The sequence below is a fragment of the Manis pentadactyla genome, chromosome 3 (genome assembly GCF_030020395.1).
Source record: "Manis pentadactyla isolate mManPen7 chromosome 3, mManPen7.hap1, whole genome shotgun sequence".
NCBI classification, from domain to species: Eukaryota; Metazoa; Chordata; class Mammalia; order Pholidota; family Manidae; genus Manis; species Manis pentadactyla.
Genome location: NC_080021.1, coordinates 167,809,809 through 167,834,276, shown reverse-complemented (window position 1 = coordinate 167,834,276; position 24,468 = coordinate 167,809,809). Strand labels below are relative to the sequence as shown.

The following is a 24,468-nucleotide window of genomic DNA, read 5'->3' as shown; positions in this document are numbered from 1 at the left end:
ATGAAAGCCAACCAAATAATTGTCAAGAAAACCAATTCAGCATCTGTAGTTTTAGTTATCATCTGTTAGAATTACTAGAGCCCATATGTGCTTGACTTCTCACTTTTTTTTTTCAAAACTTAGAATTTGGGACTAATATAATATTCTTTAATAGTTACAGCAATAATACAACATTTTTCTTTGCTCTTTACATATGAAGGCAGATACATTTACATAGGCTCTGAAAGACCATCACAGAGCATGTTTTATCTTAGAATATGGTGTTCAAAGTCATAGAAAGGGGAACATTTACTCTAATTCTTTTTTTATTATTATAGCCTATTCCGTCCTCAGTTAATAAGTTCATACTTATTCTCATATGCTCTCAGTTATTGTATCTACCAAAATCAAGATGTTTTTTATGAGGAAAAATGTTTTTTATAGGGAAACTATTTCTGATACTTAGAAGTAATTTTAAACTTTGGCATTAGACAATGTACAGCAGGCTATAAACAGGCCTTCTATTCTTAAAAGTAAATAGAAAGGCATTGAAAGGATTGGTTAACTGTGGTAAGACCTGACATCATAGGTAAAGCTTTCAAGTAATTTGAGAAAGGGGTCTGGTAAGCCAGAAACATTTTTCTTCTTTATTCTCTAATTTTTAAAAGATATCACATTCAGTAAAGTTCTTAAGTGTTCAAATTTAAGATAGAAATCAAGTAAAGGAGAAGAGGCTGAGGGATGTGTATTCTTTATGAAATTACTCTTAAAAAGTCAGAAGAGTGCACAGCCTTCACTTATTTTTATAGACTACATTATAGATACTTGTGTACAACCCACTCCCCAAAAGTTGATCTATATAGCAGTTGGCCCTATGCCCAACCTCTACAATGGTTCCAGCCTGATTGTTTATGATATTAATTTTGGGGGAAAAAGATAATTAGGAATATCTTATAAGGTCATGAAAGAAGGAGATTTGTCCATATCTCCCCAATTACCCATCATGTTCAGCAACAAATTTTAATTGAGTACCCACTGTTTGTCAAGTTCAGAACTGAATATTACATTCCGGGAGGCAGGGTGTGGGTTGAGTCAACTCTGACTGAGTAGAGACAACCATTTGCCCTGTGAGAGTTGGGAATATACACGATTCCACACCAATAAGCCTAGAAAGAGCTGTCTATAGATGGATTTTTCAACCATAGGTATTGAATGATTGTCTATAATGTGCATGGCAGTAAGCTTGATGCTAGGGAAGATAAAAAAGTGAATTACACATGAATCTTTCCTCCCAAAACTTTTCTGTCCATAAATACATACAATATTTTACATATACAATCAAGAGTAAATGTTATTTAGTGTTACCACTCAAGTGACAAACAAGTTCAAAGTTATAAAATACTGTTTCCAGTCATTGTAGGGAGCATAGTAGAGTGGAAAGAGTATGAATTTGGGAATTAAAAATTTCCCCTCAATCAAGCTCCATATTTTACAATGATTATGAGGACCATGAGGAGTATGAGCAAATCAGTCAACTTCTCAGCATCATCAGTTACATCCATACCAGTAGTAAGTAGCAGATGCTTTTAAAAGTGAAGATCTTTTCATCCTATTTTTAATTCCAGCTAGGCTGGTCAAGATTTCCTGCAATAGGTATCATTTCCAAATAGATATACTGTGAATTTTTATACTGTATTCCTATAAAGACTTAAGATCACATAGAAAAAGTTACAAATCAAGATAAGATGTGTAAGGATAGAATGTTAGAGATTGTATAAAAAGGGCCAGAGAAGCAGATATTTTCAGGTGTCATGATGGAATAGTTATGATTTTTAAGCATTCCATTTTGCTCTAAGCCTTTTGACATCAAAAGGAGTGTGTAATGAAATACTGTTACAGTTTTTAATAGTGGTATGAGAAAGAGTACAAATGTATCATTAGAGATTGTTTTCCCCCTGGCAAAACACTTTATATCTGAGTCCCTTTTATTCACATTGTATAAATATTTTTCCCACTTTCCTTTCCATAATGTTCTTATATCTGAAGCCACTAACTTTTCTGTCTCCACTGAAAATTTTCTCTGTTCCTTACTCTTCCTGGCGCTTTCCATATTTCTCCCTTATTCTGTTAACTCCTTCCTGGCAACTTGTTTCTTATTTTTTTTAAATGCATCTTTTGCCCCTCATTCAGAAAACCCTCTTCAACCAGCTGTCTCATCTTTCTCTTCTTTTTCATGACAGGACATGCAAGACTCTAAAATTCCTATTGACTTCTGCTGCAACTGGGTTTCTGCCCCATTTGAAATGAGTCTCATTAAATTACAACTTTTTATGATCTGGTGCAGTGATGCCTTTCTATTCTATTCCTGCTTCCATGTTCTTGAGCATGTATTTGGTTCAACTGACCATGCTCTACCTGAAACTTTTTCCTTTCTTTAAAACAAACAAATGAAATTATTCTGTTGTGATAAGAATATTTAACATGAGAGCTACCCTCTTAAATTTTTAAGTGACTACAGTGACGATGTTGTACAACAGATCTCTAGAGCTTATTATCTTGCTTATCTAAGACTTTGATTAGCAACTCCTCATTTTCCCTTCACCTAATCCCCTGGCAACTGCCATTGCACTCTGATTCTATGACATTGACTTTTTCAGATTCCTCACTTAGGTGGAGTCATGCATTTGTCTTTCTGTGGATGGTTTATTTCACCTAGCATAATGTCCTCAAGTTTCATCCATGTTGTTGCATGTCACAAAATTTCCCATTTTAAGAAAAGGCTAAATAGTATTCCATTGTGTGTATATACCACATTTTTTAAATCTATTCATCTGCCGACAGGCCATGAAGTTGTTTCCACCTCTTGGCTATTGTTAATAGTGCTGCAGTGAACATGGGAATGCAGGTATCTCTTTGAGATCCTGATTTCAATTCTTCTGGATAAATATCTTGAAATGTGATTGCTGGATCATTTGGCAATTCTATTTTTAATTTTTTGAGTAAGCTCCTTACTGCTTTCCATTTTTGCTGCACCATTTTTCATTCCCACCAAATACTAGGAAACAAGATCCATTTAAATAACGCAGGGGTTACAGAGGAAATCTCTAAACAAATCAAGAAATATTTAGACTGAATAAATTGCAATTGACACTGGTGGGATGAAGCTAGAACAATGCTGTGAGGGAACTTTTAAGTACTCACGTTTTCATTAGGAAAGCAAAATGTTTCAAGTCAATAATCTTAATACCTACCTCAAAAAATAAAAAGAGCAAAATACAACCTAAATGAAGTAAGAAGAAAATATATAATAAAGATTGAAACAGAAATCAGTGGCATTAAGAGAAGAAAGATAACAGAGAAAAATCAATGAAATAAAGTGCTAGTCCTTAAAAATGATCAATAAAATTGACTAATGTCTAAGAAGATAAATGAAGATAAAAAGAGAGTTGACGTATTTCCACAATCAGGAGTAAAATGGGATTTAAGTATGGATCCTGCTGCCATTAAAAAGATAATAAGGGAATACTTTAAACAAGTCTATAAACAAATTAGAAAACTTAGGTGAAATGGAACAATTCTTTAAAACAGACAGATTATCTAATTTATCCAATATGAAACCAATATTCTTAATAGTTCCATACCTATCAAATAAAATAACATATATTTTAAAGTATCCCAAATAAAGTCTCCAGCCCTACATGGTTCACTGAAGAATGCATCAAACATTAAAGCAACAAATGAAAAACATTACACACTGCCCTCCTAAAAAATAAAAGAAAAGGGAGCAATACCTCCCAGCCCAACTTGGGAGGCCATTATCACCTTGATACCAGAAGCAGACAATGACAGTGGTCAAAAAGAAACAAAAGACTGTGCCAGAACACCAGTTTGTCTACATCCTCCACAACACTTGTATTTTGTTTGCTTCGGTTTTGTTTTTATGACAGCTGTCCTGACAGCCATGAAGTGAGAATCTCACTGTGATTTTGATTTGCATTTCCTAATGGTTAGTGACATTGGGCCTTTTTTCGTATACCTATTGGCCATTTGTATATCTTCTTTGGAGGAAACTGTCTTCAAGCCCTTAGCCCATTTTTAAATCCGTTTATTAGTTGTTTTGTTTTGTTTTGCTCTTCAGTTGTAGGAGTTGCTTGTGTATTTTGGAGATTGACCACTTATCAGATATATGATGTGCAACTATTTTCTCCCATTCCATGAACTGTCACTTCGCTCTGCAGTTGTTTCCTCTGCTGTGCAGAATCCTTTTAGATTGATATGGTTCCACTTGTTTTTTGCTATTGTTGCCTGCGCTTTTGAAAACTGGACCCTTTCCTGGTAATACGAGAACCTCGTTTTCTTTCAGTTGCTCCTGATGACTTCCTTCTTCTTAACCAGAATTTTGTATTTAGTTCTCTATGCATTTTCAGCCTCCCCTGTGACTTTTAAGTTCATCCACCTTTTGTTATATCTAGATATGTAGCTTTGGAACAGATCTCTCTTCTAATGTTTCATGTGCCCAACTACTGTTTCGACACATTTCCCTGTGTCCCAGGGTAACTCAAACTTAACATTTCCAAAATTCAATTCACTTTCTTTTCTACCAGACTTGAGTTTTTCTCTGGTAAAATACATTCAGCCTCCAAAATCTATCCAGACACCCTTGGTTAGAGTGGCTCATGAGGTCATTCTTAGGAACCCTCTCTCTCATCCTCTACATATTCATTCATCTTCTCCTTTAAAGGATCTCTTGAGTCCACCCCCACCTCAGTTTCCTTAGCCTTCTTTTTTTGGGCTCTAGACATCATTTCTTGCCTGAAATATGCAAAAAAAATGCCTCTATTTTCCCCTTATTCATTCTTTCTCTAGTCCATATGTGATTACATTTCATAAAACACAAATCTGATTTTTTTAAAAACACCTGATAGCTCACTACTTACATGCCCATATTCTCTGCTATGGCTTTAAAGCTATCATCATCGGATCCCAAGTATAATAAATTCCCTTCCTTTCTTTCTTCCACATGGTACGCTCTTTCCTCTGCCAGGACAGCCGTATTCGCCCTACAGACCCTTACTTATCCTTTATGCCTAAACTATTGCATGCATCTTACTGATTCTCCCAGGCAGATAGACATCTCTATCTCTAGTATGATTCCTGTTTTATGTTACGTTTATATTTGTTTACACATCTCCCTCCCCTCCTCCACCAGTAGACAGTTGAATTTTTAAAATGTCATTTACTACTATAATCCATTATCTTTTTTTGCTTGACACACTCTCAGAAACATTACTCAAGAAACCACTGGACGCCAGCGGCTTCTGGAGTGTTAGTCCAACTTCTGCACTTTACTTAGGAAACAGGGAAAGGAGGTTAAGTGATTTGCCCAAGGTCCCAGTTTGTTATTGACACATGTAAGTTAAAACTCATTTTTTTATGGGTCAAAACCTTAAATCAGTAATAATCCCATGACATTTTTTTCTTGCGTGTCCCCTGCTGCCCCCCGATAAATAAAACAATTGATTGTAGTGTGTTGCTTTGGGAGAAAATGAGAGAAGTTTGGCTTCAGTATGCTTGGCCTAAGTGCTTATGAGTGTACACTGTCATGAAGGGCAAGAAATGAGAGCCTCTGTGTTGCAGTGCCCTCTGGGAGCCACCCTTGAGTCTCTGGGGGCAGTGTGACAGTTGTGGCTGCCGGGACAAGGGGTGGTGGGCAGTGGGTGAGGAGATAATGGAGGTGAATCCCAGGTGACCCGGGCCTTGGTGGGAATGAGCTTGGAAGAAATGTTAGCTGAGGTTCTAAGGCTGGGCGATCAGTCCAGTGATGACAGGGAGGCGGCTTCCTCTACACCAGGTTACCTCTGCTGCTGGAGCTCAGCATCCATCCTGTCCTCTACTCCATCTTTCCTTGAACTCCTCGTGCTTTGCATTTGTACATTTCAGGGCCCCCTGTGGTGCACAGTCACAAGTGTGATTTAAGCAGAGCAAATATTCTCCTTTCAGGAAGCTGTGGGAGAAAGGACTAGTTGTTGGGGTACAGTGAGTTACTGAGGCTTTTATTTTTCCTGACCTTACAGCTGTATGGCAAGATTTCATAGTATCTGAGATGAGGTAACATAGAGATCAAGTGAAAATTTAACTTACTGATATAGGCACTTAATTTATACTATATCTAGTTTCAGAAACCTCTAAAGAGGCCTCGTATCTAAGCAGATTGCAGTTTGTTTAATATTAAAAGACATCACTGTGACATATTTTTCTTTCTTTGTTGAAGATCTGGATTCCTTACAGGGACAAATAGCGTCCCCACATGAAAGGAGATCTCAGTCCTAAGTTCCCCGAGGTCAGGTGGTGACTCTGCCCACTGCAGGTTTGGGGATTGTTCTTTCACCTGAGTATCTCAGGCTCTTTTTACAATGACTGCCTGCATCTGAAGCTTTCTCTCATTTTAAATTATTTTCCCTCTCCATATTTACAAGGTCTGCTTTTGCAGCATATGGCTACAATTTAGTAATGCAAAGCATTTTCCTCCTCACAGCTGGAAAGCTGGGATTGTTCTGTATCACAAATAGAGTGGACTTGCTCCAGGTTAGTTAAAATCACTGAACTCTGCAGAAGCTAAGCTGGCAGGACATATTGTCCTGTGCAGAGACACCCAGGTGACCCCACTTGCATATTAAAGCATCATGCTTGGAAAGAGGGATCGATTCTATAGTAATATATTGCAAGCAGAATGAAATACTAGTATATATATTTAAGTTTTAATCTGTTTCTACTATATAGGATTGAAAGATGTGACTTAAAGGCATTAGGCAAATCTCCTAAAGTTTCATTTCTTCTTTCTTTTTCTGTGGAAGAGTATCAAGGTATCAAATAAGGTAAGCAAGTACTTTTGTGTGATAATTTGACTTTTGCTCACTTTTGCATAATAACGTCAATGACAGTAGAAGAATTTAAGAAAAAAATCAGGTTTTGGTTTTCAAAGTTATTAATCTTTTTGGGTCTTTTAACTATGAATCTTTCTGGGTTTCAGGGACTTGGATTCTTTAATCTGTGTTATATAATAGAACTATAGTGATACACTCCTGTTTGCACTGAACTATTTCTATTTCTTGATCTCAATGAATAGATTTCTCTTCTCCCCACCTCCATTCTACACATTCAGCATGTTCATGTCCCCAAGGCGTTCAGGAGAAAGAACACAGAAAAATCACTTTACTTTCAGATTTGATCTTATCAGCATTAAAATCATCACACACTCTTATTAATGACGTGAAAGAAACAGTGGTGTGATTTTTTTTTCAAGTTTTATATGGTTCCATTTATATGACATGCCTGGAACTTGCCAATCCATAAAGACAGAAAGTGGATTAGTGGCTGCCAAGAGTTTGGAGGTTGGGAGAAATGGGTCTATGACTGCTAATGGGTAGGGGGTTTCTTTTTAAGCTGATGAAAATGTTCTGGAGTGAGATAATGGTGATGGTTGCACGACTCTCCGAATATACCACAAACCATTGAATTCACTTTAAAAGCATATATGAATTATATCTCAATAAAGCTGTAATTTTAAAAAGTGCTTGTGAGCCATTGGGAGAAAATTGTCTGAAACTCAAGACTAGGATAGCGATTGGGGATTCTTGACCTAGGGGGTCAGAGACCTCAGGGGGTTGATGAAGAGGCTCCAGGGAACCCTGGCACAAGGAAGTCACATGGTAAGTGTGCAAGTGCATTTCGCTGGGCTGCATTGTGTCTCAGTGGGGTCCCTTAGTCTGGTAAGTTGCAGAGGCCACTGGCAGGTACTGATAGCAAACAACATGATGTATTATAAGATACTGGCTCCATTGTTTATTTTGTAGCACAAAAAATCCACAAAACTGGATTTTCAGTTTTGACATTTGGCATTTTGAGTTGCAGTTATTTTCTGAATTGAACTATTTTCTAAGTAAAGCAATGTTTTCCAAATAAGCAAGGAATAGGGGATGATCATCAGGACATAATAAAGCACTCTGCTATTTTATACCTTGTATGTTCTTGTTGATATCCAGAAATAACCCACACAAATTATATTACTTTACATAGTGTTGACAGGTGAAGAGGGCGTGTCTATGAGTTTTTGAGAGAGAATGTAGAAAGATAAGCAGAGAGATAAGGAAGGACCATTGATGGAGTTAACGCTTTTAACAGATGAGGAAGGCAACATATTTTTAAAAGAAAGTAGTTGGTGTTAAATCTTAATGCATTTTAAACATATTTACACTCTGTCCTTTTAACTAGAGTACCTAGATAATTTTAGTAGTTTTCCTTATTTCTGTAGCTGACATTTTTGCTGTGGGTCTTAATCCCTATGATATGTCCACTATAGGTCTGTGGTGATCTCCATAATGTACAAAGATGATTATTTCATTTCCCTCTTTATATGTTTCAAAGGTTCCTGCTGTAAACTAAGCCTAATCCTTAGCATGGTATGTAATATAGCCTTTCATGATGTGGTCCCTGCTTTCCCTTCCACTGTCCACATGGATCTTGCATTTAGCTTTAGCCTTAGCCATGTGCCTCTCCTTTGTGTCTTTATCCATGTTGTTTCTCTGCCTATAAAACCTGTACTTCTGGACACTTCATCAGTGTGACTTGTCCAGACTCTCTCTGCAGTACAGTTTTACAATGATAGTACTTTTTAAATTTTTATCATTATTTACTTGTCTGTTTCCCTTGATGGATTCTGGACACCCTCGGGTGAGGACTGTATTTTCCCATTTGTAAACCTAACTTCTAAGTCCATATCTGGCCAGAGACAATGTTCATCAATGCTCAAGGTTTATGAAATGGAGGCTTAAGTCAGTAATAGGCTAAATAAACTGTAATGTATTCTTGCAGGAATGAGACCATTTGCATCCCCAGAACTTGACCTAAGTCACTAAAAGCAGGGTGTTTCATAGGGATAGAAACAGAGAGCCTCTCTGCCCTGTAGGTACACTACACCCCAGCCATGACTCTGTGGGAGATGCTTTGAACTTTGTGGAGCATGGTCTCATGATGAATTTTGTAGGGCTTCATCAGACTGAGAATTGTAGTGGTCTAATATAATTACTCATTCAGGATACTAGTCTCAGATGAATAGAGTTTCTCTTCTCCCAAACTAATCAATTGTAGAGTGTAGAGAAGGCCTTTTTGCTTTTTTTATGCCATTCTTTACTGAGTGTACTATACTCTTGTTAGAGTTTACATGATCAGGAATGAGGGAACAGGTAAGATAGTTTTCTAGAAGTTGCAAAAAAATAAAAGACTGATGGTAGTTCATATCTTTAAAATTTTTCATGATTACCTGAATGTTTTCGGATGCATTTCTGATTATTTTTGTGATATGGAAATACTGTTGCTTTCTAAAAATTTGGAAACCAATGTTTATAGATAACTTGCTCAAAGAGGTATATATTTTTACTGTATTGAGGTATAATTGACATAAAATTAATTGTATATCTATCTATAAAAGGAAAAGGAAGATGATTTATATAAACACAATATAATTAGATGAGTTTTGACATATGTGTGTACCCATGAAGCTGTCACAATCAAGCTGATGAATATTTCTATCAATTTCAAAAGTTCCCTCTGACTGCTTTGAAACCCATCCCTTTCTCTACCCCATTCTCAGATGACCTCTGATCTGCTTTCTGTCAGTCTAGATTAGTTTACATTTCTGGAGTTTTATATACCTGGTATCATGCAGCCTATATCCGTTTTTGCCTGGCTTCCTTAATTCAGCATAATGACTTCATGATTTATCCATACAGTTGCATGCATCAGTAGTTGATTCTTTTTTATTGCTTAGTAGTATTCTATTATAGGCATATACCACATATGGTGTGAGGTAAGAGTGATGTCCTTTTTTTAAAAATTATGGATATTCAGCAGCACTATTTAAGAGACATTTTGTTTTCTCCCTTGACTTGCCTACCCTTATCAATCAATAATGATCTACTTATATATCTATTTTTGGTCCATCTCATTGATCTATATGTTTGGGAGTTTTTTTTTGCCAACAACAAAATGTCTTCTTGATTTCTATAACTTTATAACAAGTATTTTAAATAAGTTTTAAAATTATTTAAGAGTCCTTTGTATTTTCAGAAAAAAAGAAATCCTGCTAGAATTTTGACTGAGAATAGAGAGATTTAAAGATTTATTTAAAGAGTAAAGATTTATGTCTTTTTAGGCATACAGCAGAACAATTACAGTTAGTTATTTGATATAAAGTCCACATTTCTGGCTTAATTTCTGGTTCAGATTCTTCTGCCTCTTCACTATAATCTCCATGAGGATATCTAAAACCTTAAAAACTTTCTCTAAGCATACTCAAACTGAGACTGATGGACAACCCCTTGCTAGAATCTTAAAGGTTTATCCCATAGTTATCTGACCAGTATAGATTGAATTTAAAAATTGGTGGTTTTCCTCTCTTTTATCTCATGAGAAAGGACAGTGTTGGCTCTCTTAAAATATTGTAGACATTTTAGTTTGATTCTACACCCTCCTGCCCCATCATCCCCTAGGTTTAGAGATTTTTTTCTGTAACAACTTAAAAGGTTATAAACCAGAGAACAACAGGGTTAGGAAATGAGGGACAGAAGGGAGTGAGGGGGAAGAGAATAGGAAGACATCTAGCAATATGATTCCATTTCCTAATGTTCAAAATTCCCCACTTTGGGCTGGATTCTAACTTCTTAGGACCATAGACAAAGCCCTTTGTAAACTTGGTCCCATCTGCCCTTCCAGAGCCATGCATTACAGAAATTGAGGGTTTCCCTATACTGTGTGGTAGGATCTTACTTATCTGGATAGGAGCGTGAGAAGAACCTGCCTCTTTATAGCAGCAGCTCACTAGATGAAGGACCTGCAGTCATTGGGAATTAGCTAGGAGCTGTTTCCATCAACACTGATTGTTACTAACACTACCACTATTGCTATTACCAGTGAGCATTTATTGAGCCTTAAGCACTTTACATGTATTTTCTTAATCTTCACCTCAAATATATGAGTTCAGTATTATTCCTGTTTTATAAATGGGAACTGGGAGGTTAGAGAGTTAAGTGTTTACTCAAAGTCATTAATAGAAAAGGAGCAAATCTGGAAGTTGAACTGAGTTAGAGGTACTTAGCATAGAGCTTGACATATAATAAACTCAATATTCATTCTGAATTTCTGAATTTAATGTATTCAGTTTTATTTAGGAACCTTGAAGTTGCACTTTATGTACACTTGATCTCTGGTTGTTTACTTGTGATACAGAAGGTTGTAAGTTTTTTTAAGTTTTGCTGGTTTGGTAAAGGCTCATGAGAGAGCCTTCTTCAAGGAAACTTGTCATCATGTTCTAAGATATGGGAGAATGTAAATAGCATTGAAGTTTATAGGCTAAATAAAGAATAGATAAAATCCAGCTGTGCACCTATCTGTACCTGGTGCCATTTTTAAAGGTGGTTTTTTAAAATCACCTTTTTATTCTCTTCTAGGGTTTTCAAATTTAGAAGTGTATATTAATCACTTGTGGATCTTATTAAGCTGCAGATTCTGATTCCAAGAGTCTAGTATGGAGCCTGAGCTTCTCCATGTCTACCAAGGTATTGGTTCTGGGACCACATTTTGCATAGATCCTAGAATTGTGGTTCTCAAACTTCATTGCACATTTGAATCACCTGGAGAATTTTTAGAACATCCTCATATCTAGTTCATATCCATACCAATTATCAGAATAGCTGGAATTGGAGGCATGAGCTGTTTTTACAAGAACTCCTGGTGGTTCCAATGGTAGACAAATTTGGGGAACCACTGCACTAGGTTAATTGGTATATTCAGATTTCCACTTCGGTCAATTTTGTCTAATTTTATTTTAGTAGGTAATTGCCTGTTTAAGTCTTCAAAGTTGTGGTCAATAAGCTTCATGTTCTATTCTCTTACAGTTTTTTAAATGCATTGGTTTCTATGGTTATGTCTTTCTCCTATTCTTGTATACTTTTCTTTTTTCTTAATGAGTCTTGCAAGTGATTTTTCTGTTTTGCTGGTCTCCTCAGAGAATCATATTCCCTTTAATTTACTGTTTTAAATAGTCCTCTTCTTTCTATCTTATTAATTTCAATTTTTATCTTTAATTCCCTTTTGAATTTTTCTCGGGTTGTTTTGCTGTTCTTTCTCTTCTCTTAAGGTACATAATTTTCCTTTTCTTCTGTCTTTTTCTTTTCATTGCTTTCTAGACAGGTTATAATTTTTCCTTTGATTTTTCTGCTTGATTCATGGCTTATTTTCTTCATTTTCAGATAGTCCATAAAATTTGGTCACTTTCTATTTTTTACTTTTAACAAATTATTTGCCAAAAAATGAGACAGTATGACCTGAGAAATTCTGTACTTTTAAGAATGTGTTAATGTTTCTCCTTGGATGTTGTCAATAAAATTTCCATGGGCAAACCAACAAAAAGAAGTTTTATTTGAATGATATTTTAGTGTTTGTCTAGTAGTCGTGTTCAATTCCAAGAGAGATGTATTCAAACTTCTTATTATAACTGTATTTTTACCAAGTGTCTACTATTTTAATAGTTTTTGTTTTATGTATTTCTTCACAATATTGTTTGGTGAATATGAGGTTTATGATTTATCATCTTCATTAATTGTGCTTTTATCCATTCATAATGTTCTTTATCCTGTTTATTGTACTTTGTCTTAAATTCCATGTTAACCATTGCTAATCAAGACTACTTCTATTTGTATGAATTTGCCAGATTTCTCTTTTGCCTCCCACTTTGTTTCCAAGTTTTGTTCTTGTTATCATTTTGTCTTAAGTTTGGCCCTTGAAAATAGTGGATTTTATTTGCTTGATCTGATCTAATACTCTCTTCATGGGATAAGTCAGTTCACTAACATTTATTGTAATGGTTGATATACTTGATTTTATTTCTTCTCTTTTAAATTATATTATTTATTTTATTATATTTTATTATTGATTTTTACATCTTATTTTGATGATTAAATTGATTTAATTAAATTTACTGATTTAATTTAATTGATTGTATTTTTTTTTCTTTGTCAAAGTTCTGCCTTCCCTTTCTCTGTTGGAAAATGAAATGTCTCTATTGTTATTTGAAATCAGTAAATAATTTTCAATATAGAGCTATTATGGTTATCACTATATTTTAGAGAAGAGAATTGTGAGGTTCAGAAAAGTTGCTTAACTTGCTTTAGGTTTACAAGGGAAGGGGGCATAGCTGATTTTTTAGTGTAGTTTAACATTATTTAATATAATTACGTGCATTATAGCATATTTTAATATATTAATTTAAGTAAAATTGAACTTAATTTTACTGAATCTTTAATTTTACTATAATTTCAATACAATTTTACTATATTATAAAAATAAAATAGCTCATTTAGTAAACTATAAATGTCTATGCTGATAAATTTAAAAAACTGAAAAAACTGATGAATTTCTTGGAAAATATATAACAAAATTACCTCAAGACCAGAAAGCAAGAGTAAGTTTCATGAAAGATGCAAAGTTGTCTAAAAATCTGTTTCAGATTCTGAAAAGATGATTTTACCAGTGAGTTTTTCCAAACTTTCAAGAAATTTTCCCATTTTTTAAAAAAAAAATGACTGTCATCCAAATCATTTTATGAATCATGCATATAACCCTGGTATGAAAACTTTACAAATAAAACAAAAATTCCCACAAACGTATCCCAACTACATTTACAAAATTTGGGAGAAATTAGCAGACCAACTCAACAGTAAATTAAAAGAGCTATCTTCTGTTAACAGCAAAGATAATTTAACCTAGGGATTCAGTAATATATAACAATAAGTGCTGTAAGAAAAGAAAAGAATAATCTCTACTAATGCCAAAAAAGTGTTTAGTAATATTCAATAACCATTCTGATCAGAAAACTTTTAAAAACTCTGAGAAAACTATGTAACATTATCAAATGATGACAAAAAATCAATCATCAGTTAACATTCAACATTATCATTAACTGTGAAACTCTAGAAGTAATCTCATTAAGAATAAAATATTCCAATCAAGTATAAAAATCAAACGAATATTCATATTTGACCTGATTGTTTATAGTTCATAATGTGTGATCAAAACCAAAAGTTTCTGTGATGACTGCCCTTGCACTGTTCACCATGTAAGAACTTATTCACTATGTAAGAATTTGTTCACCATGTAAGAACTTGTTCGTTATGCTTCAGAAGATTGGAGACTGTTGAGAACTAGGCTTGGGGTTGATTAATGATTGTGCATTGAGTCCCCTATACAGAATTTTATTGTTGTTAACAACCATTTGATCAATAAATATGAGAGATTCCCTCTCAAAAAAATAAAAGAAGAAAATATTCCTGTTGACACATTTCTGATTTTACACATTTTTTAATGTTCTGTTCAAAGAAATAATGCATACATAACTGAAAAATTCAGCTTTATTATAATGAAATAAATGAAAATTATAACATTAATGTAATGATATATTTTCCCTATCAACTTGCCACAATTAAAAACAAATTGCTACTAATATGACTAATATGTAATTCTGGCAGCAGAGTGGTGACATGGACACGCTCATGATCTGCCTGAGGGAGTATAAATTGGCAAAAACCTTTATGGAAAGCAGCTTGACAGTTTTTACCAAGAGCTTTGAAAGAGTTTGTGTCCTTTGACCCAGTAATTCCACTTCTGGGAACTCCAGCCTAAGGAAATCATGAGAATTGCCGACAAAGATTTGTGTATGAGGATGTTAATGGCTGTGCTGTTTATAATATTTTTTAAAAATGGGAAATAACCTAAAATGCCAAACAATAGAAGAACAGTCAAGTAAAGTATGATGCAGCTATGCAGTGTAATGTTGTACAGGGATTAAAATCGTGCTTGAAAAACTGTTTAATCGAAAGGGAAAGATACAATGTTAATCAGAAAAAAGCATGATACAAATTCACTTAAATTTGACTCAATTTTGTAATATGCATATTTTATATATAATATATGTGCCGGAAGAGGTTTAGTGGGCTAGAAGGAAATACTAAAAAACATAAATAACATATTAATATAGCAGTGTGAGAATGTGTTAAAGTCAGAAAATTTCCGACTCTGCCAGATGACTTAAATCACCATCAGGGATTTATTTACATTTCATATTGAAGGAAAAATTTTAATTCTAAATTAATACAGAATGTTAGCCTTGGCTATAGGCTGCACAGAGAATCATTATCTTTGCAAGACTAGTGTGGCTATTTCATAATCACAGTTTCCATCCTTGGTTAACACAGACAGTTCAGATAAGCTTGAGAAACTGAAGATGGAGCCATGTTTATAACACCACTACGAGAAAATCACCAATGGGTTAGTTATAGTAGCTGAAGTTACGTGAGGATTGGCATAGAGCTAGTGTGAGATAATCTTATCTTCTCTCCCTTTGCAACCCTAAACAAAAGGATTTAAGCATTTTTGCACTCTGTTGAAGGAGGTGAGCAATTAGAATCATAGGCCTGGAAAATGCCTGTGAGATACCTAGTGTCCTATTTTTACTCCAGGTGAGCCATGCAGTTAAACACCCACGTGTAAGAGTGGAATCTGAGCATTGTAATGGTCTTTGGAGGTGTTCTTATCCCATATCCTACCCAAAGTGAGAATTGCTAAATCTAATAGGGGTCTTTACAGACACTGAAAAATCCCCTACCTCTGTATAGAGACACAAGTTTCCTTATCTGTAAAATGGTAACACTAACACGACAATTTGTGGGATCATTGTGAGCATTATGTGAATTAATGGTTTTGAAGATCTTAGCACAGCACCTTTGCTTGTGTTCATTATTATTACCTTTGCAAGGTTTCACATTCCTTTCTAAGACTTTTCTTATTGGATGACAAATCTGTTTACTGAGCCAAAAAACAGTTCCTGGAACTATGCAGAATAAATCTAATCCAACATCTACATAGTAACTGTCCTTCAAATTCTTGAAGACAGCTTTCATGAATTTAATAACTGCTTTCTGTGGCTTTTTTTTAATCTCAAGAATAGAACACAGTAGACTATAAAAATGAGTGTTATCAGTCTTCCTTTGGATTTTCTATGTAAATGTTGTTTAACATTCGAATGGTGCTGATTATAATTTGAGATATTAACAGTTAGATATGCCATTGTGTCCCTCTGTTATTGTTTGTAAAGGAGGTTAAACACTGTATTAACTTCTGAGTAGTGATTTATTGTTGCTTTTGTTAGAGAAAAATTAAAAAATAAGTAAAATAATATAATTTGATATTGCCTTTGAGAATTTTAAGTTTGCAGAGGTCTTTATTTCCTACTCAGTTTTATTTTTTAAGAAGCTTGCATGTAGTGTAAATACAACATCATATAAATGTTGAGTTGTTCGCTGCTTCCTGGCTTAAGCTGTTGTATAATATTGCTCTGAAACCATTAAACAGCTGGTCTGTTTCAGAGATGCTCATCTTTCCTTTGGTAGATGAAGGGAATTTAGTATATGAATGTCTTCAAATTGCTTCAAGATCTCTGGCCTTTGGACCAGCTGTTGAGATCCACAGTGGTCTATGTAGCACATGAAAACCATGTTTCTGGAAGGCCACGACAGCCTGGAGGTTAAGGATAGGGTTGTATTAGTAGCAATAGCCTGCATTTTGCTGAATCTTACCCTCTATGTTATCTTGGGGCTCTGGACCTCTTCCACGATCCTTTCCAGTTATTTTGACAAAGGCATGAAGTGTCATCTTTTGTATGCTTGTCAGCAAGCACTATTAGCTGTTAGCTGTGACTGTCATCCACTAATTCTTTTCTTCACCTGCCTCATCTTAGGTAATGCCTTTCCATCCTAAAGGCTGTACTTGGGGTGGAGATGAATGAAGTTGGCAGCTTTCTGCCTTAGGTGCTTCCCCCTGGCTACCCGGGTGCCTGATTTCCACCTACTCCTGTGCCCATAGGTGGCTGCTCCTTCTATTAAGATTTGGCTTCTGCCATGTCCACATACCACTGCAGTCTTAACAGGCATGGTTAAGAGCCCTGACTCCTCACTGGAGGAATAAGGAAAGTGAACTTCAGGTGATAGTTACATATTGAATTGTTATTATGTATTACATGTGATAAAATTTATTAAATATATTGATTGTACCATTTATTCACTCATTCATTCATTAGGCTATTTTACAAATATTTTTTAATATTTCTCTTATACTTTAAGTTCCTTGTCAGTTATTTTGTACTAAATGCTTAAAGTTATACATTAGTACAAAACAAAATCAGAGGTATAATCTGATCCTAACCATTACTGCTTCCCATTCAACCCAAAAGCCTAAATGACCTACTCAGCAAATGAGTTCTAGGGAATAACAAGCATCAGTAGACATATCCTTCAGTCTTAAACTGTTTGTGTCTATGTTGTTATAAAATTATTAAGTGTTCATTTGTGACTCTGTCTCAAAAAGTTGAATTTAAAAATTTTTTTCTGGAAGCATTTCTTTAGTAGTTACTGTATATATAGGCACTGAGTTAGTAGTTAGCAGACGAGTAGAGATGAACAAAACCCAGTCACCTCCCCCACACACGCCCCTACCCCCCACCAAATAAAGCAGCTGGATAACCAGTATGAAATGAAATACAAGACTTAAAAACAGATAGCATGGAAAATTTGAATGTGCAAAGTGATGAAAAATAAGTCAAACTAGGTGATATGTGAATACAGAAGAGATTATTTCTAGCTGGTACAGGGCTTTGGAGAGGAGGCTGGAGGAGCAGTTTATGGAAATGATGGTGCACAGGCTGAACATTGAAGGATGAGAGCACAGAGTGCGGAAAGAGGGCCGGGCCCTTGGAGGGAACCACATGAGAAAGATCTGAGTGCAGGCATTTACAGAGCACAGAGGCAGGTGGACAAATAATCTCGTCTGATTGGTTAAGTGTAGGAGCTATACTCATGATAAATAACATTCTTCATATTTAATGTGTTTACCATATTTAAAATTTTGTTTCCATATATATAATAAAGTATAACTTCTTATACTTAAAGACAACAATAGCAGTATAAATCTTTGTATGCAGTGATAGCCTACAGTGGTTCAGAAAATTAACAGCATCTTTTTCCCAAACCACATAAAAGGAGTCAGTGTCCTCCTCTCTTCATGGCTTTTAGCCCCTGTGCAGCATTGGCTACCTAGAAGTTTCTCAATCATCACTGAAATGAATTAAACCTGGTGAAAAATTAATTGTTCAAGAAATAGGAGTTTCTTAAAATACAAGTGCATCAAGTGGGGACATTTTGTTATTATCCTCTTAAAAATGTGTTGTTTTTCTTCCCAGAGTAATGACTTAATATGAGAACTGAGTTTTATTACCAAGTGAGGTCTCATAATTCCTTCTCTTCCTTTTGTTCTGTCTCTGATGAGAGTAGGTGGGTGAGTATGAAACAGTGTTCAGACATACATGGCTCATTAGCTCACAGCAGTGACAGTTAGATACTACTTAAATGCTTCTTTGTCTTTTCACGGTATGTTTGTTTAAAAAATAGTGTGGTGACTTTGGTTTGGTAAAATTTGTAAATACAGATTAAGATAAAGATAAAAATAGAGACAAAGACAAATAATTTGAGACTGCCTAGAATCCAGTGTGCTTAAATCAGTGTCTGGGTGACTGTTGGCTTCACCGAGCAATCCCTACTCATTGGTAACATTTAATATCAGTGCCTACTATGGGTTTTCTATTTGTATTTCATTTATTATTCATAACAACTCTATGAGGTAGGTGATTTTATTGTCTCTGATTTATAATTGAGGAATCTGAGGCACAAAGAGTCTAATAAAATGCCCGCGATGGTACATTGGTAAACTGGCTGGGAATCAAAGCCCGGCTCTTTGGCCCGAGTGCTCTGCGTTTCTCAACCACCCAGGCCTCACATCCCAGCACTGAAACTGACCCCTTGCTCAACCCTAAAACTGTATATCGTATGAATTTCCAGTTCTTGGATTCCAGAGTTTTTTTTTAATTGAAAGTATTTAACCCTGAAGATTCCCAGACTCTTCTTCTCCTCCCCCTGGGGCAACAGAGAGTAACCATATCCCTTCTTGCTAAGTGTCCTCAACTCATTTGCACCTCCTTCATAGAGCTGAGAACTTGGGGCTCTGACTGGTGTTTGTGGGGCCCTCACTTGTAGTCCTGGGCATAAACTGGTCTGAACTTATGCAGGCTCCTGAACTGTGGGCCCCAACCACTGTAGACCGTGTACCTGGATGTCCCAGGAGGGTCACGTGGCATTCCTGGAGGTCCCGTGGGTTCACCTGGAATTCATGCATTCCCCGATTCACCACTGCTTCCTAGAAAAAGTATCTAGTTCTTAAAATGAATGGTGAGTGAGGCAATAGAAGGCAATGGTATCATGCAAGGCATATGAAAGGGGCACAGAAATTGGTTGATTTAAGTATCTGCCATGTACACCAGTTCTTCTCTTGTGTGGCCCATGACCCTGGAACCAGGGTGGGAGTGCTGCTAACAGCCGCTCACTTTTCTTTAATCAGGGAAGGGTTTGTGAAAGAACACTGGTTTCAAGAGATCTTTGAAGTAATTCCAGCAAGGTGCTAATTGTGGTTGTGGTTTTCCTTTTTCTTTCTTTCTTTCATTTTTTATTTTTTTCAGTGGGTGGACTTGAGTTCACTGGGTGCTCCCTAGCTGAATGCGTTTCGATGAGAACCCCTGAACCTTCATTCTCTATACGTGGGCCATGGCAAATGAAACCACAGCGATTGCCCTGTATGTGTAGGAAGTTGAGATACAATTTTCCCAGGAAATTACTTAGCATCTAAACTTTTTACTTTGGTTTAACAGACCCAATTTGCATCCGTGAGAGTTTTTCTTTTACTTTGGTGGAAGCATACTTGGTTTTTGTTCTAACCTTGGTTTTAAAAAACACTTGAACAAATGCTGGTGTTTAATTATTTATTTGCTTCCTGCTTATGCTGATCTTTTTCCCCTTGACGTTTGCTTTCAGGTTACCTTGAGGATAGTTTTGTAAAATCTGGAGTCTTCAATGTATCGGAACTTGTGAGGGTATCCAGAAGTAAGTAAACTGTTTTCTTATTACTTAATGGTATTGCATGATTTAAAATACTTTATATTTTGAGCCTTAAATACAGTATGAAGAGTAACCACATATTAGGGGAATTTGAGTTTAAAGCCTCCCACCTTTTGATAAAATCATATGTGGATATATATTGACTGATTTTCAAAAAAATGTTCGCATTTAAATCTTCAAAACATTTTGTCATACAGAAATGAGTTTTGGGTTGCTCTGACTGCTGTGTCATTGGTATTCATTTAATTCAGTATTCTCTCTGTGACCATAGATGGTCATTTATATCAAAGGAAGTGTGATTAATTAAATGTACTCCATGTTGTTATGATAACCCACATAAGTTTCCTGTAGATAAGTGCTTTTTCATTTTACTAAAGTTTTGTTGGGGCCTGGAGATGTACAGGATACACACGCTAACACGCAGAGCGTAGAGGGATGCAGAAATTAACTTTGCAGATTGTAGTTGGATATAGATAGAATGCATTGTTATCCAAAACAATGTCCAATTGTTTTAACTGGCCGCCTCACCTGAAACACCATTCTTGGCAGGCTGGATGAGATTTTTCTTGGGTAAGTTCACCTGGCCAGCTAAATAAGCAGGGAGGAAGTTTCCTTGATCAAGATCAACTCTTTTACTTATTACCAGCATGTGCAAATATATCTAAGATGCAGCTCTTAACGCATTGATTATGTTAAAGGAGGTGACTCATTGCTTCTTGCTCTGTCCTCTGATTTAGCTTATTTATGTGATTTCGAAGAGGGTATTTTCACCTGACATTTTGATAGAGGGCATCACAGTTTGGAGTGATGTTATTCAGTGGATGTTGTAGGGCACTCTGGTCCTGGTTTAAGCTGTGTTTATCATTTGGGTCAAATTGGGAGGTCATGAACAAGAATTGGGATGATCCAAAAGAACAAAGGCAGAGCGTTCCTGCGGGTAAGTTCAGGCAGTGCTCTCAAGCTGTGTTCAGTGAAGTCCAAGCTAGCAGGTGGTTATGTCTTTTGAGCCATAGTTTCTCAAATAGTTCAGATTTCTAGTGGCCCATGCAAGTAACAGTGTATATCAGGGGATTATATGCAATATATACATGACCAGCCAAGGCCTGAAGTTACTTATCCTTTCTGACATCATTGTGCAGTAGATTAAATGTATGCCTGAAAGACTTCTGTCAGGGGTCTACTGCCTTGGGGGCTGTGTAGGAGGCCAAAACCTCATATCCTGTGTCCCAGGAACTCAGGGTTCATATTTGCTGGGCAAGAGGATTCTGGTGGTGTATTCCATTGACCAAAGCAATAAGCCTTATGTGTTTTTGCCAGTCAGTATGTGGTATGTGAAAAACCTCTGACTATTTGAATTTTTTTATGTTTATTAGTAATTTGGAAAAGACTATTGTATGACTTACTACTGCTTGCTGGCATCATGAGGGGTGTATGTGTGTGTGTTTTCCCCATACTGTTCTTAGCAGAGAGGCTGTGCTGCCACAGTTATGAGACTATGATGTTATTTGTTTACATTTGTATTTTCTAAGTTTCGTGATGTTTTCACCCTTCTTATGAGAAAGGCAGTAGTGTCACCTGTCAGAAAATGTTACTAGTTCCTCATTCTAGATAGTTATGTTTGTTGCTGTAGAAGAACCACATTAGAACCGGTAAAACCTCAGAGTGATATTTTAAAAAATCTGAAGCTGAAACATTAAGAAAATAGATTAAGAAACACCTTTCTATAATAGTTCAGAAATGAGGTAAACTTAACACACTTCATTCATTCTTCCTTAATTCATACTATCATCTCTCATAGGTTTTTAAGTTATCTGTCATACCAAACATTACTGATTTGTAATTAGTACATTTTCTATAGTCACCCATTAGTTCATTGGTTCAGCAAATATTTATTTTCTACTCCATATGTATAAGCAGGTGTCTCTAAAATGCTTGAGATGTTATTTTCCTAAGTGTTTTAATAAATCCACATTATAATATTATTTACACAGTTGAACTTCACAATTTATGAAATAAGGGTTTACTCAGTAAACACAAACTTGAGCACAGCCCTTAATTCTGTGTATCACAAAGTCTGACTTCTTGGGGATTTACAGTATGTTAATGGCTTCTGTCCTCTAGGGTTTTACTATCATATGACCCACTAATGTGTGTGTTGACTTTAGCTAATGAAGCTATTCAGTTTTAGGATAGTGATCTTTCTGTTGAATGATATTATCTCCGACTTAAAAGTTGATTTAGGATCAGCTTTTGGAGTGAGGAGAACAATAAGAAAGATGAAGGGTTGGCCTCTAACCCTTCGAATCTGAGGCTCTTGGGAGCAGCTTGGTTTCCCAAAGGATATTGGCAGCCTCTTAAATGTGATTTGCAGCTTGAGGCTTCTTGCAGCTCTCTGGGGGAGGTGCTAACATTGATCTTTGCATCTGATATAAGTTCTTCCAGAGGCTTTTAAGCAGGAATATCTGCCTGGGACTTGCTGGTCTCACATACTCTCATTGGTAGGGAATAAATTTTGTGTGTGCTGTTTAAGAGTTTGGCCATGTTTTTTATTAATCTACATTTTTTTTTCTGTACTGACACATTTAATGTCAGTTTGCACACTGCATTTTTACAATGCTCATGTATAAATCTGTAGACAAGTTCTTTTTATTGCTCTCTTGATTCTCTGGAATAATCCTTCTGCAAGAAAATTTAGGAAAAATGAAATTCCCAATGATTTTTATTAGCATTTTATTATAAATTTACCTAGTGTGTTTATGGTTAAAGAATTTGTGTTGAATATCAGGTCATATGTTTAAAATAGAAACTACAAATCTTTGCCTAAATGTTGCATGAGCTTAATAAATTGCTAATAGTTTACATGAGATGTAGCCTGTAAGTTCCTGTTTGTAACTCAATTCTTTGAATTGTATTCATTACTATTGTGGAAAGCCAGATAGATTGCTTACTTCCACTGAGTGCCTCAAATGCCTCCTTCTAGCACAGACCCTGCTTTCCATTTCACATAGAACATGATTCTAAAAATAAGCTTTAAACCATGTGGTTACTGTGGGATTGGGATTTCTTACCTTGCATGTTTTTGACCTCCGGTATATCTCAAGCCACAATAAATACATTTTAGCTGTCTAAAGAATTCAAGCCATGAGGCATAGTTACATATCAAATACAAGTACTTTCTGTGTAAAACGGGGTTAAAGTTTATTATATAACAAGATCAATCTAACAGAAGTTATAAACTCCAGAAATTTGGAGCTGAGATTAATCTTGTATGTGTTGGTGTTCTTAATTTTTAATAGGAAAAGAGAGATGCTCATTGTATATTCCTTGATGACTTTTCTCCAATAATTCACATACCTCCTAATCATACTTTCTTAAACAACATTTTAAGTTAATCTTGCCCTGCTGGACATTGAAATACAATTCAACTGATCATAAACACATTTAGAAAGTTTGTTTTAAAATCTGGGTAAGAAAAATTCCTTAAAAATGTACAATCTCTTAGGAATTTTATATTCAACTTGAATATAAATTAGAAGAGAGGGGAAGATTAAGAAGACTGTGTTCTTAGAGTGACTCTCCAAGGCTCTAGACTTTTTTTGCCACAGCCCCCAGAACTCACATTCTATCATTACCACTTTCAAAGGCCTGATAAAAACAGGTGAAGATACAGAAACTATTCTTAAGAACTGTCCTTAGACACCAACCTGCCTGGTCTTCGCCTTGCATATTATTGCCCATGACTGCACCTGCAGTAATCCCTGTTTAGAATGACTTCCCTTCAGTATCTTACTCATTGTCCAATGTCCAGTGCCAGCGATGGCTTTTCTGCAGATTTCCTCGACCATTCATGCCTGTATTCGATTCTTTCCTTGAAATCCTCCAGCATTTATTGATCATTCTTTTCATTTGGTCAGTCCCATTATCACCTCCATTATGCTGGCATTTAAATTGTTTTCATGAGCATTTTATGTACCCAATGTATGGCCCAGTATGTTTTGTTGAGGACAGGAACTATCTAAGTATCCCTTGCAGTGCCTGCCAGTAATTGACACAAACAACAACTTGTCGAATGAACCAACTTTCAGCAAATAGGTTCATTTATACTTTTCATCTGCTTTTAGTATGGTTTTGGATTGTTTGATCTCTGCTAACCACTCCAGCCTGCCAGGGTAAAAACTGAGGGGAGAAAGCAAGAAGAGAAGGGAACTCGTATTTGTTGAACACCTGTTATGCCCTAGGCATGATGCTGGGCTTTTATCACGCCTTACATCATTTCATCCTCAAAATCATCGTATGTTGTAGGTTATTGTTATTTCCATTTTACAGTTAGGAAACTGAGGCACGTAGCTCATAAGTGGTAGAGGGAGTTAAAACTAAAGGG

The 24,468-nt window shown here is 35.8% G+C and overlaps 1 protein-coding gene across 10 annotated transcripts in view; it reads left to right on the top strand.

Moving 5' to 3' along the window:
- The window catches only part of NFIB (nuclear factor I B), a 428,132-nt gene that overhangs the window by 342,155 nt on the left and 61,509 nt on the right, over positions 1 to 24,468 (top strand). For all 10 annotated transcript variants that reach the window (XM_057498695.1, XM_057498693.1, XM_057498689.1 and 7 more), the window contains exon 4: positions 20,004 to 20,072. In XM_057498695.1, coding sequence (XP_057354678.1) covers positions 20,004 to 20,072 — 69 coding nt within the window. The remainder of the gene's footprint in view (positions 1 to 20,003; positions 20,073 to 24,468) is intronic.